The 14,245-nt window shown below is 59.2% G+C and overlaps 1 protein-coding gene across 11 annotated transcripts in view; it reads right to left on the reverse strand.

The window, feature by feature from the left end:
* Window positions 1-14,045, reverse strand: part of ARAP1 (ArfGAP with RhoGAP domain, ankyrin repeat and PH domain 1) — a 35,862-nt gene extending 21,817 nt beyond the window's left edge. For 5 of the 11 annotated variants that reach the window (XR_006016612.1, XR_006016609.1, XM_042031449.1 and 2 more), the window contains exons 1-2: window positions 13,713-14,045; window positions 5,911-6,662 (exon numbers count right to left, since the gene is read on the reverse strand). Coding sequence is in view for 4 of the 11 variants with exons in the window: in XM_042031449.1 (XP_041887383.1) it covers window positions 5,911-6,584 (674 nt within the window). In the remaining 7 variants the exon portion in view is untranslated. Of the gene's footprint in view, window positions 1-454; window positions 599-4,271; window positions 5,810-5,910; window positions 6,663-9,760; window positions 10,023-10,725; window positions 10,862-13,712 lie in introns of those variants that run through there. The other 6 variants (XR_006016613.1, XM_042031447.1, XR_006016610.1 and 3 more) reach the window with 5 other exon arrangements.
* Window positions 14,046-14,245: the final 200 nt, after the last annotated feature.

Here is a 14,245-nt window from a genome sequence, read left to right on the forward strand (position 1 = left end):
CTGGGACACCCCAAGCTGCCCACAGCCTTGAAGCCACATCCCAGAGCAGGTTGTTTTCTTTCCTCCAGTCTAAACAATGGCAGAGCCACTTCCTTAGCTGGTTTGCTGGTGGCCACAGGGTTCCCTGAGCAGGATGGGGGTCCTAGGGATGCTCTGTGCCATTCCTTATAGTGGGGTGGACACTGGAGATCCGGGGTGGCTGGTACGGTAGCAAGAACTCCTGGAAATGGAGCTTCTCCTGGGTCAGTGAGCCATGCCCCCAGCCCCAAAACCTTGACCAGTGCGGAGAGGGACCATGGGGACTGTCCTCCTCCCCACAGAGCCCCTGAGCAGCTGGGCTCAGACACTCCTACCTCCTGTTCCTTGCTTCCTGCCTTCCTGAGACTCAAAGGTAATGGTGTTTTCAAGGGCAGGAAATTAAGAAGTTTCTCCAGGGTATAAAAATACAAGGCACCTTTGCAGCATCCCTGAATCCAGGGAGAGGGAAGAGGTAGTGGGCAGAATTTCCATCCCAAGCCCCAGGCAGGTGAGTCCCAGGAGACCTGCATGCTGGCACCATCGCCATCCTTGCTCCAGCTACCTCGCACCGCAGCCACAAGAAGGAACAGCTGGTTAGATTGGATATTGGGAAGAAGTTCTTCCCTCTGAGGGTGGTGAGACCCTAGCACAGGTTTCCTAGAGAAGCTGTGACTGCCCCATGCCTGGAAATGTTCAAGGCCAGGTGGGATGGGGCTTGGAGCAACCAGGTCTAGTGGGAGGTGTCTCTGCCCTTGGGAGGGGGGGTGGGACTAAATGAGCTTTAGGGTCCCATCCAATCCAAACCAAGCTAAGATTCCATGATTCCATGGCTAAGACTGCCATTAGTACCCCATGGTTTCTGGGGATGTGCCTCCTAGCACCATGGCTCATTGCACAAGAGCTTTCCCTTAGCTTGGGGTGAGCTGGAGAGGAAACTTCTCCCTGGCCAGAGCAGGAAGCAGGGGAAGACAGGAGTGCTGGCTCTCCCTGGGTCAGCCTGACCTCATTTCTCAGCAGCTATTTCCATGGGAACCAGCCACAACCATCCATACATTAGGGAATGCTGGCAGGGAAGGAGGGGAGCATGGGCAGGGGAGTGTGGGCAGGGGGGCCCAGCAGCATTGATCGCAACACCACCAGGCAGGAGCTGCTGGGGCACCCAGGTGTGCAGGGACCCGGAGACATGGAGGTGACAGTGCACAAGCCACAGAGCCTCCAGCAAGAGCCTGGCTGGGGTCTGCATCTGTGCAGCCACCCAGGGTGGTGTTTGCCCCCTGGGCTGCAGTTGGGGGGCTGCAGCACAAGCCCCATGGCCAGCAGTGAGATGACAAGCCTCAAGCCTGGACAATCCTCATCTCCTGGATGGGGACTTCTCAGGAGGGTTTCTGGCCCAGCCCCAGTCCTGTCCAGCCCCTAGTTCCACTATCCCAGGGACCAACAGGATGGGCACTCACAGAGCTCAGGCACAAATAACACCCCAGTTCCCGAAAACACCCTCCCCACTGGTCTGCCTGCTCTCCATGTCATCATCTGCTGCTGTAGCATCCCTGGGCTTCATGTCCCCCCATGGCTCCATGGGATAGTGTGGGTGCCCCATCACTTCCTGCACCCCCTGGCCCCCCATGCAGCCATGCCCGAAGGATGCCAGTCCTGCTCCAGGCAGGGTCTGGCTGGTGCCACCTCTGCCATCAGGGAAGTGGCAAACCAGTGCCTTATGTGCTGTCCCTTATCTGAGCAGCACCTTATCTGCTGTCCCTTATCTAGGCCTCCCTTCTAAAGGGGGCAGAAAGGGCTGTTCTCCCACAGGCACCACCCCAAAGCCAAACCTCTGCCCAGGCCACCACCCCTGCCCAGCTCGCCCAGCTCTCCAAAAAGGAGTCTTCTGTCATCACTTTCTTGGACATCACTTTCTACAGCCCCCCCCCACCAGCTGCTCAGGGGGTTGCTCTAATCCCTAGACCATCCCCTGGGCATGCAGAGGGGGTGCCCCTCTCACTGACAGCCTCCCCCCACGATCAGGGTGCAGACATGAGCATCCACTGCTCATGGGACCCTCTGTGGGGTGTCTAGGTCTGAGCCATCAGTGGCCAAAACTGGGGGGCTTACAGCCCTGCTGCTGGCATTGGGAGGGGGGCATCAAGTCCGGAAGTGGTGAGAGAGAGCCCCTGGTGTTGAACACGGTTGCTGTCATCAACCTGTGGGAGGTAGTATCTCAGACATCCCACACCCAGCAGGGCCGGGATGATCCTATCACCTCGTGGCACAGGGGTGCTTGGGGTGGCCCAGGGTTTGGGGTGATGGTGAGAACCCGGAGGTGAACATGGCCTGGAGGAAACCACAATATGGCTCTGCAAGCAGCTAGGAGGAAGCACCAGGGACCACGGCAGCACAGCCGGAAGCGAGGGGAGATGGGTGGGTGGCGTCACCCCAGAAATGCCCAGGTCACTTGCTCTGCTCCTGGGCTGTCTGCATACACAGGGGTGCTCTGGCTCTTCCTCAGCCCTCATGCTCGGAGGTCCCTCCCCTGTGGGCACTCCCACCTCCACAAGGGATTATGGTGGGGGCTCATCCCCACCCAGAGACAGGGCCAGACCAATGCAGCTGCCTCACAGCTGCTGGCAAAGAGCCCCAGCCCCAGCCTGGATGCAGCGAGCATCACCCTGATGTGGGCAAGTACCATCCAGACCTGGGCAAACATCACCCTAATGTGGGCATCACCACAGCATGGGCAAAGATCATCCAGATGTGAGCAACTATCAGCCTCAATATGGGCCAGCATCCCCCACTGTTGTTGGTCCTTGGGCAGCCCAGCAGTATACCCCCCACCCCCAGGCCTTTCGTGTTCACTGGCTGCAGGCACCCAGGTCAGGTCCCCCCATGGGGGCAGGAGATGGGTTTGGGGCTAACAGCAGCACCCTGGGGCTGTGGAGCTCCCTCCAACCCAGCGCAGGGCACTTTAGCCAGTCACCCATCACTCCAGGGAGCCCCAGTGTGGGTAGCTTCCCAAGCTCCCAGCATATGCTGCCCCACACGCAGAGCCAGGACCCAACATTGGCCACAGGGTGACTCATACCCTCATCCTCTGAATACCCTCATCCTCCTGAATGCACTCCTTGTCCGTGCCAGCTGTCCTGCATCACGGCACCTCCTCCATCCATGGGCATGGCCAGGCACTGGCACTGGCCAAAGAGTCATAGAATCATGGAATGGTTTGGTTGGGAAAGGACTTTAAAGCTTATTTCATGCCATGGGCAGAGATACCTACAACCCCAGGTTATTCTAAGCCCCATCCAACCCGGCTTTGAACATTTCCAGGGATGGGGCAGCCACAGCTTCTCTGGGCAGCCTGTGCCAGGGCTCACCACCCTCAGAGGGAAGAATTTCTTAGGAGATGATAGCTCTTTATTTTTAAATAATTATTTTTAAATAATCCCCAAATGTTCTCAAAACAAGAACCCACCTGTAGCAAATATATTCCTGGTCATACAATTAAAGTAACTTTTGAGATGTGTTTTCGGGTTCAGCTGGTTAGTCCTGAACTCCCCAATATATCCATATAATACACATATAACATATATATGGATGCACAGATATACTCCTGTATATACTCACTACAACATCAAGATCTATGTGAGAAATACATATATCCACGTATACACCCATCTATACACACTTACACCCATACATACTCCCTTCTGTCGCTGCCAAGCCCCAATGCATACATGTAATCTATATGTTACGAGTGCATGGCACACCAGGTGCCAGGGCCCTACGGCCACCCACCAGGGCTCTGCCATGGTGACCCCAGAGTACGCCAAGCCACTGGAGCACCCTTGAGTCCTGGGGGTGCTGTTCAGCCACCGCCACCTGGCGAGGCCCATCCCCTCCTGACTACCATGGTCCTGCATTCCGCTCCCAAGGGACCCTAATGCACCCCCAAATCCCTCGGGGCAGCTCCAGGGGGGAATCCCAGCCCCCGAGTTCCGGTGCACAGCCTTCGGGGTGCCTTGCCAGGGTGGGCAGCGCCTGTTCCGCGGCAGAGCGCCCGTCCCCGGGGCAGCAGGAACTGGGGGACCAACAATGCCTGTGCGTACACAGGTCAGGGCAGGAAACACCCGCTGGAGCCGGCAGAGCGAGACTCGCACCCGGTAGCGCCGGCAGCGCTAGATCCCATCCCAAAAATCCCTCCGCCCCGGCCCCCGCCGCCTGCCTGTGTGCGGCACGCCTGGCACTGTGCCACCCGTGCCCCCTACCTGGGCAGGTGACGGGACCCCCGGTGGGACCGATCGGCAGCACGGGGAGGGCTGGGGGAGGCCGGCGGGGAGCGGAGCTTCTCACCCCGGCACTTCCTGCACTGCAGCAAAAACTTCCTGAGCTGGCCGGAGCAGCGGCATGGCCGGCACCAAATCCTCAGCACGGCCAGTACCAAATCCTCAGCACGGCCAGTACCAGAACTCTGGCACAGCTGGCACCAAACACCCAGCACGGACGGCACTAAACCCACGGCACAGCTGGCACCAAACCAGCACGGCAAGTACCAAACCCATGGCACGTCCAGCACCAAGCCAGCACAGCTTGCACCAAAGTGGCAGCCGTCGGTCTCATCATGCCCGGCGAGCCTCCTGGCCAGGGCAGGATGGAGAGTGGCTCCAGGAGGATTTGGGTGACTATCTTGGTGCAGAAATGCAGTGGTAGGAACAGTTCCTGGGGTGCCAGGATGGACACTGTTGATCCGGAGTCCAAGGAGCCCTAGGGACAGGTGCTGCCCACCCCATGGCATGCCAGCACCCCACATCAGCTGCCTGAGCCCCCTGCCCAGCTCAGCATCCCAGGCCACTCCCTGATGCATCAGCACCAGGTAGGGGACAGAGCACAGGCAGAGGGATCACCTCCACCCACCTTACCACAAAAAGCCCTCTGGGGCAGAGGGATGGGAAGCTGGAGGGGGAGCCCAGCCACCAGCCCTCCCATTCTCATCCTGACTACACACGAGGTCCCATCCAGCACCATCACTCAGGACAAACCCAACCCCACTCCCAGGACCCCCTTAGGGCGTCCCTTAGGGGACCACCTAGACACCCTAGCTCCAGGATCATATCCTTTAGAGTGCTGGGAAGTCTGTGGGTCCTGGGGAGGTTGCAGGGAGGACTCCCTGGAGGGGGCCACACAAGCTTGCTGACATTTCCCCACCTCACCCTGGGAGGGTGCTGGCACGCAGGAGCTCCTCTGCCCCCTCCAAACCGCACTCCCAGTCCTCACTCCACACCTGCCTGTGCTCCGCAGGATTTGGGAGTGCACTGGGGAGGTTGGGACATCAAAGGGGGGGCTGCAAGCACTGCTGTCCCCAAATTCCAGCCTGCTCCGATGTCATCTGGCCACAGCAGCTGACAGCAAGTTTGCCCCACGCTGTCTCTGCGCTGCTGTTCACTGTGTTGCACCGACTGGTGTGAACAGTTCCTCAGGCTTCAGCACTGCCCACATTGCAGGTGTGGGCAAGGCAGGGCTCTACACTGTTGCAGGGACTGCGCCCCAGCCCACGCCAGGCTTGGGTGACCTGGGTGACTGGAGTGATCAGAGTGGGTACTCCAGCCACAGCCAAAATAAATATCTCAGTCACACCCTGGTGCTGGTAGCCCTGGGAAATGTGCTGTGGCCTGGGGCAGGGATACCCCCAGGGGTTGTTCTGGGGTTAGGGGGAGGATTAGTACCCTCATGGGATGTGCTGAGGCTGGGAGTACCCCCAGGAGATGTGCTAAGGTCTGGGGAGGGTATAGGTACCCCAGGCAACACGTGTCGTGACCCTGAGGGTCCCACCCACATGACAGTAGCCCCCCCCCACAGACCCTGCCACCTTTGGCCATCCCCAAGCCCATGCCCCTGCCACCCCCTTACCTCCTCTGGGACACAGCCCTGGGGGGGAGCACAGGGGGGCGGTCGGGCAGTGGGGGGCCCTTCAGGCTCTGGCACTTGGTTTCCAGTTGGTGTCGCTTGGCTGGCAGCGGTGGCAGTGGGGGTCTCACCTGGCTGTCGGCAGGGGGCTTATCCCCAAGGGCTGGTGGTGAGGGGTCCTCCAGGGCTGGGAGATGGCTGCAGGGCGGAGGGCAGGGCTCGGGGCTGCCCCCCGATAGTGATGGCGAGAATTTGAGGGGGGGGCGGCAGCCCACCCTGGGTGGGATGGGTGGGGGCAGCTGGGCGAAGCTTGCACTCCGCTCCGGCTCCAGCAGTGGGGTCCCACTGGGCACTGGCAGGCACCGGGGCTCCAGCTGCTCCGGCCCTGTTGCAGTGCTCAGGCGGAAGATGTGGCGTTTCATGGGGACAGGTTTACTGGCAGGGGGCTGCTGAGTCCTGGCGGGCAGTGGGGCCTCAGCGAAGGCTTTCTGCAACCCCAGGAGGATGCGGCGGCGGTGGCCGGGCAGCAGCACCCCAAGGCGGGTGAGCCCCTCATCTGTCAGAGCCCGGCAGTCCCACACTGACCACAGCTCGCTTTGCTGGAAGCTCTCCACGTACTGGTCGAGGTGGAGGGCAGACAGCCAGGCGGCAACCGGCAGAGACCCCTCCTCCTCCATGGCAGGGGGCTGGCCACAGAAACTTGCACCACTCAGTGCATCTCCTGTTGCCAGCGAGGCTCAGGATGACATCAGGACCTGGGAATGGAGACAACAGGATCAGGATCAGTCCCAAGACACACACCAGTTGAAGCCTGGGGTCCCAAAACCAACATTCCCAGTGAAGCCACTTGGTTTTCCTATGGCCTCCAACCACGCTGTGTCCCCAGGATCACCCAATCCTGAACTGGGGGGCTGCAGGAGTGTGGAAATGCTGGAGGGTCCCACTTTAGGCATTGAAACATAGAGGCCATCCCCTTAGAGGTGAAGGCACCATGGGGCCCCAGCATGGTCCCACGGGGTGACATTTGGGCTGGGGGACAGAGCAGTGGGGAAAGGGGGTCCCACATTGTGGATAATCAGGGAATATGCCTGAATATGCCTGATTCAAGGGCAGAGGAACTGTTGGCTGCACCTCAGGGCTGTCACCCTCCGGGATGCAGCTCTCCAGTTTACAGCAGCAAGCCAGGATGGAGTGACATGGACAGTTGGATCCAGAAGGCTGTCCCCTCTTCCAGGCTGTCCCCATCACAGCAGTGGCAGGGTGCTGCTGCTGGAGCCCCCAACCCAAATGGCACCAAACCCCTCCTCACAGACCATATGCCCACCACAGCATTGTTCCCAGCTCCAGAGCCCTTTCTGTCCTTGGCATTGCTCCAGCATGGCACCCTAGGGTGCTGGCAGAGCACCTGTGCAGCACCCTTGGTGCACACACCTAGCAGAGTGCCCTTGTGGCACCCAGAGCTTGGGACATGGGGGCTCGCTTGGTGTCCCAGCTCCTGCAGCAGAACACCAATCCCACACCATAGCTGTTGGCGGGGCAAATCCCTGTTATCCCAACAAGCAGCAGATGGAATATCCTGCCCTTCCCACCCACCAGCATCACAGCCTTGGCAGGCTCCGGGCAGGAGGCAGATCCCATCATGCCGGCACACACAGCACTGGTAGTGACCCCGGCACCATCTTATTTTGGGTTTGCTGGAGGTTTTTTTAGACCTGCTAAGAAGGCGCCAGAGGATTTCCTGGAGCCATAAATAGGCTGGTCTGATCTGCTGTCAGAGTCACACTTTCTGTGACTCAGGCAGGTCCCAGCCCTCAGCAGCACTTGCGGTTTCAGTGCACAGTGCATAGCTGAGCAAGGCTCATCCTCCACCCAGCACTAACTGGACACTGCCAAGCCTGAGGCACCATGGGGTCCCCACAGCCAGTGACCCCTACACCTCCAGACACCAGCATCCCAGTGGTGCTGCTGGGATCTGGCCATAATGCCACTTCCCTGGCACAGTTTGACTTTCCTTCAGGCTTCAAGGACCAAGCGTCCAAGGAAGGAGCAAGGGGACCCAGGGCTGGCTGAGCCCTGTGGCTCCTTGCTGGCAGCACCAGCGAAACCAGCAGTACCAAGGACCTCCCACTGGTCCCAGCAATCCCAACCAGCAGCACAAAAATCCCTGGATCAGAATAAAATTCCCTCTCCCACCTCCACACCTAGAAAGCCCTCATCTATTATTGAAAATGGATAAGTGATGGTGCTGGGTGACATTGCTGTCACCAGATCCCAGTGACACCGACACAGGCAGGCTCAACTCCAGCTGGGTGCTGCCTGCAGAGGCAAAACACCATGGAGGAGCAGAGAGAAACACGGTGACACCAGTATGGGGCTCCCACAAATGTTGCCCCTCCTGGCTAGAGCCAAGGAGTCACTGCCAGTGTCACCCATTGACACCAGTGCCAACATCCCCAGTGTTGTGCCTGGACATCGACGCAGTGGTGGGACAGACCTATCAGGAAGGGACAGCTGCACCAGCACTCACCACTGGCACTGTCCCAGCATTACCTGGGGTGGCTGAGGCCCCTCTTAGCTGCTCACCGGGGACAAGGATGGGGACAAAACTTCAGCAAGGGAAGCGCAGGGTCCCCAGTGTGCCAGGCTAGCAGCTCCCCGGCGCTGTCAGGCCCTTTGCCCTCACCAAGTAAATCATTCATCAGGCCCTCGCTAGGTTCCCTACTTCAATCATTAATCATTTAACCTCAGTGCTTAACAAGATGAGGATATTCCAGAAGCAAAATCAACACAGGGAGATGCCTTAACCCAGCTGGCTGCTGGGGATCAGGGGGTAACCCTGGCTGTGGCCCCTGCCAAGCGCAAATCCTCCCAGTGCTGACCCACCACATTCCTCCCCGGGATTAGGTAACACCACAGGGGCTGTTTTGTAAGAGACTTAAAGGCTGGACAAGTGGTGTGAGGAGGGAATAGTGAGGGCTGCTAGCACCCTGGCACGGTGGCACTGCTGCTCTGGGGGGATAAGCCAGGATGCAAAAATACATGAGCACCAGACCCCTAAGCCCCATCCCAAACCCACACAGCCCTCGCTCTCCAAGTGCTGGGGATGAAGGATCTGGGGGTCCCTGGTGCTGGTCCCCTTTGTCTGGACCAAGGGGCTCAGCAAGCCCCTCCACCCCCAAACTTGGGTGCTGGCTGCTTTTTGGGGGACTCCCACAGCCACCCCAGCCCACTTCAGATGCCCTCAACTCAACAGAGGGTTTAGGATGCACCTCTTCCCCCAGCAGAGCTGAGCATCCTGGCACAGGGAGGAGCCCCCTGTGCTGCAGGGGTGTGCCCACCCTTTGCCCACTACATCCCACCACTGCTCTCCGGGCCGTGGGTTTCCCAACCCTCAGGTGGGGCACTAGGGAGGGCTGGGCTTGTTCGATTAAGGAGCTGTGTATGCCATGGGGAGGCTATGGGTTCTGACTGGGAGTGACAGGCAAGCATGCTCCCTTCACTGGCTCTGGCTTCCCCCAGGTAAGCAACATTACCCCTAACGAAGTGCCGGGGATCGAGTAGTGTGACCAGGGCCATCAGTATGTCAGTGACAGAGCTGCACTCAGCACCCAAGCACCAGATAGTAAAGTGGTGGGCATCCCACAGCTCTCCCCTGCCTGTCCCTTCAATGGCACCCAGGATAGTGGCCAGGAGACAGGAAACTCCAGCATAGAAGCCCTGTCAGGTCTCTGGCACCCGCATGATAGATCTAGTTCCCATTGCAATTCCTCCTCCAATATAGGCAAACCCTGCCTGCACCCCATGTTCCCCTTCCCCAGGTCTGTGGGCTCATTAATCAAGGAGAGCTAGTTACCAGCACACGGTCCCTCGGCTCAGCAGAAAGAGGTGGCCGACCTGCCTGTGGTCCAGCTGGCGCGGTGGAAGTTTGCCAAGGGGTCTCTGCCTGCCCCAGGACTTCCTCAAACGCCACCTCAGCAGTGGGAACTTTCCGGAAAGCCGAGCAGAGTTCTGAGCTGGGATGTGGTGCAATAGCCACCCTCGGCCCCAAGAGAACCGTGAGGCCTCAGTGCGGTGATGCACTGACCACAGCTGCCATGGGGAACGAGAAGGCCGGATCCTGAGGCTGTTTGAGCCCTGGGTGACAGAAGGACGGGGCAGGGCTTTCATCAGGAGAGGAAGGAAGAGCCAGGCAGGGTGATCTCAGGGAAGTGAGAGCTCACCAGTACTGTGGCAGGAACCAGGCACCAAGGACGGGGCATTGTGGGGCAGCAGGACAAGCTGAGCTCTGGCCACTGGACAGAAAGGGACGAGCAGGCAGGTGGCTGCCATGTCCCACCACCCCAGGACCCCTGTGGATCCCCAGGGAGGGCAGTAAGCTGTTACCCACCAGGGTTCCTGTGGGCACAGGGGACAAAGCTGGGTGGAGAAGGACCTGTGGGAACTGGGCTGGCCACCAGTGGGAAGGGGGTTCCTCGGCTGCCATGCTCCAGCAGCACTGGGCAACCAGTCTCGCATCACAGCAATTTTTACCTTTCCTGCCTAAATTAAGGAAAGATCCTCAGCCAGGGGCCATGGCCAGCCCGAATGAGGCCAATGTCCCTGCTGGATCCAGCGGCTGAACCTGATGTCCCCAACAGACCTGCCAGGGCTACCGCAAATTCCCAGCCCAGCTGGGAATCAAAAGCACCACATCCTCACCCCGAAACTGCTCAAGCAGAATCCTCAGCAAGCAGCGAACACCCCAAAGCAAACAAAGGGTCCCGGGACAGCACCCAGCACTCCACAGACCCCCTCCCACCCAAACCCTCCACACTCCACCTCAGTGGATTCCCATCTGCGTGGCAGCGCCCAAGGTCTTTCCTGGGAGGGTGAAGCTTTTTCATTTTCAAGATCTTCTCAGCCAAAAAAACTGCAAATGATATTCAAACCGCCCAGGCACTGTTCAGGGATCGAGTTCAGGCTTGCAGAGTCACAATCCAGGAGTGGAATTGCTTCTCTGGGGCCTCCTCCCTCTGACATGCATTGCCATTTCCAGGTGGTTCATGTGGAGCAGCCAGAGGGTGCCCGGCCCCCTGCTCAGGGGCCTGAGGGCTCACACACACACACACGCCAGGGTGTGCCCCGACGTGGGAACTGCCCCGAGCCGGCTCTGTGTGGAGATGGGGGATGTGCATAGAGGTGGAAGGTGGACAGTGATGAGGTGGGTGAGAAGTCTGGGACAAGGGGGCAGGAAAACTGGGGGTTCCTCGTTTCCCCAAGATCCCACTTGCATTCCCCTTCCCCAGTGGAGGTAAAACCTGGGAAGCTGAAACATGTCCCAGGCTGTGGCACCAACAAACAGGCGATTTTCCTGGCATTCCCTTCCAGAGCATTGCTGCCTGCCTCGCAAATCTAGCCAGAAAAGGGGCAAATACAGCCAGAAATTAGCAAATTCAGTGAAGAAGGAGATAAATCCGACCAGAAATGGGTAAATCCAGCCATAAAAAGGGTAAATACATCTGGCAATGCTGTCACTACCCACTGAGTTCCACTGGAATGCTCTCAGCTCCTGACACACTTTATGGAAGCTGCCAGCAAACTGGGTCAGGAAGCCAAACCGCATGTGCACAGCCACCCCAGAGGAGCCCCAATATCCCAGGGTCTGGCAATGCTGGGGGGGGGCTGTGCCAAGAGCTGCAGAGGATGGGTCCCTGATGGGTCCCCCTGCGAAGCACGGCACCTCCTTCCTCCATGGGAAATCAGCCCCATCACCCAACACCCCGCACTGAAACCATGTGGGCCCCTGTTTCACTTTCCCATAAGTGGGAAATGAAAGTCTCATAGGGAAGGGGTGACCCCTCCAGCTGTGGATGGGGTGTCCACTTTTCAGCCCTCCCGCCTCCTCTTCACGCTCATTGGGGTACAACCCCATGCACAGGCCCTGTCCCCACCAGCAGGGTCACACCATACCAGGGCCACCCCCTGGATCCCCCTGGCCACCACAGCACTGCAGACAAGCCAAGCTGAGCCAGGGGATGCTGCAGTAGGGACAGAAGTGCAGGGACAGAAGTACAGGGACCGCCAACTGCCTGCACCCACCCCCGCTTTGCAAAAGCCTTTCTACACAGCCAGCCCCCCGCTCTCCTGTAGATTTGGGGGGCCCATCTGCAAAGCTTCCCCAAGCATCAAATCCCCCATGGCCACAGAGTCCTGCCACAGGAGCTGCATCACTCCCTGCATGGGGGAGCATCACTCCCTGCCTCCCCTGAGATACCCCCAAAATCCCAAGGGTTCACCCTGTTTCTAAGTTCTGGCAGTAAAAGCATCCTTAATACTGCTCTAAATATCCATACCCCTGATGTCCTGGCTGTGGCCCATAACAACTCATTCCCACTAGCTGAAAACCACCGGCAGCTCTTGTTTTCCTTGCCACCTTCCTCCCAGCACCCCAGAACAGCCACCCACCTCCAGCACTCAACCCTGTGCCTCCAAAAACTGGCTTTTTGGGCTGAATCCACAAATTAAAATTGCTGTCCCTGCAGTTGTGCTAGACCTAGGAACCCGCTGTGCAGGTGGAGCCCCTGGGCACCCCAAACACCAACCCAATGGCCCCAGCAGTGTGAAGGTGTCCCATGGAACCAGCTTGGCATTACTGGAGGACAAAGCAACCACCAGCCATCCCAGTTCCAGTTGCACAGCACTGGTAAAGCTCCAGGCCTCGCCAGACAGACTGGGAAGCAGCAAGGAAGAGGAGGAGGAGAGCAAGTGAAGCCCACTACCAGCATCACCCAGCATCTAGGTGCTATTGGTGGTGGTTGGTGTGGCTCGGGCACTGCTGGCAGGGGCTCTGGCACAGCCACAGCTGACGCTGTTGTTTGGCCGTGAACGGGGACATGCCAGGGTCCCAGCAGAAAACAAATCTGCCAGCTGGGCCCTCAGGGTCCCCTTTTCCCAGCTTCACCCTGGCATCAGCAGCACCACCATGTACCCAGTATCCCCCAACATGTCCCTCACCCCAACCAGGCAGTAGGACCCCTGCAGTGGCACAGGAATGAGGGCTATCAGCAATGCCAGGGCCTCCTAGAGACTGGGGCTGAGCTGGGGTCTGCTTAGGGAAGCTGGGATAGACTGGAAGCGAACTGGGAAGGCTGGGGTTAAACTGGAGTTAAGCTGAGATGTGCTGGTATTGAGCTGGGACGTGTTGGGGTGAATTGGAATATACTGGGGAGGAGCTGGGATGTGCTGGGGGGAGCTGGGGAGTACTGGGATTAAACTGGGATGAATACTGGGAATATACTAGGTTTGAGCTGGGATGTGCTGAGGTGAACTGGGGTATACCAAGGTTCAGTGGGGTCTGCTTGGGGCAGCTGGGGGGCAACTAGGGAATACCAGGGTTCAGCTGGAATGTACTGGGGTTGAGGCAGGATTGAACTCGGGTGTGCTGGGGGTGAGCTGGAGCATGTTGCGGTTGAGCTAAGGTGTGCTGAGAGCGAGCTGGGGCATACTGGCATTTGGTTGGGGAGTACCGGGGCTGAGCTGGGTGGGGTATACTGCAGTTAGTCCGGGGCATGAGTACCCCAACGACGGGGGGGCACAGCGCTGTTGCCCTGAGCAGGGAAACATTCCATACTCCCCCCACTGCCCCAGCAGCTCCCAGTACCCCAGTGTCCCCCCAGCACTGTGCGTCCAGGGACCCACAGAAGCACGTGGAAAGAAATACGACCTTCCCCAGGAGAGAACCCGCGGCGGGGGGGGCGGGGGGCCCCCCCCGCCCCCCCCCCCCCAAGCTGGCGTTTCCCCTCCAGCCCCCCTGGAGCACCCAGTACCTCGGTCTGGTGGCAGCGGCGGCTCCCAGAGGATGCCGGGGCGCTTCCCGGGGCGGGGGCACTCAGGGCCCCCCTTGCCAGGCCCAGGCTTGTTCCCGGCACGGAGCTTTGGCTGCCTCATGGAAACAGGATTCAAGGGGAAGACTGCCAGGACTTTCCCCAAAAAAATAATACATGGGTTGTGGGGGGGGTTCTTGCCTCCCCACACAATTCCCAAGATCTTGGTGGGGGGTAAGAAGGAGAGTGGGAGGGTTTGGGGACACAGAGGGGACGTGGGGTGTCCATGGCCAGCCCTCACGGCTGCCCAGCCTGGGACAATGGTCCTTTCATCCCGGCTCTCAGGGACCGGGACACGCTGGCTGCCTGCTCCGGGGGAGGGAAGGCCCCCCCGCGAGGCCCCTCGCCCACGCGAGGCTACGGGCAGGAGGGGCCGTGGCTCAGTCCCACAATTGGGGTATGGTGCTCGGTGGGGCTCAGCCAGGGGGACAGTGTGAAATATCCCAAAAAGCTCCTCTACTGCCTGCATCCCCCCT

This window comes from Corvus kubaryi, unplaced genomic scaffold (assembly GCF_017639235.1).
Source record: "Corvus kubaryi isolate FWS band 111438036 unplaced genomic scaffold, C.kubaryi_AGA036_p1.0 37341, whole genome shotgun sequence".
NCBI lineage: Eukaryota > Metazoa > Chordata > Aves > Passeriformes > Corvidae > Corvus > Corvus kubaryi.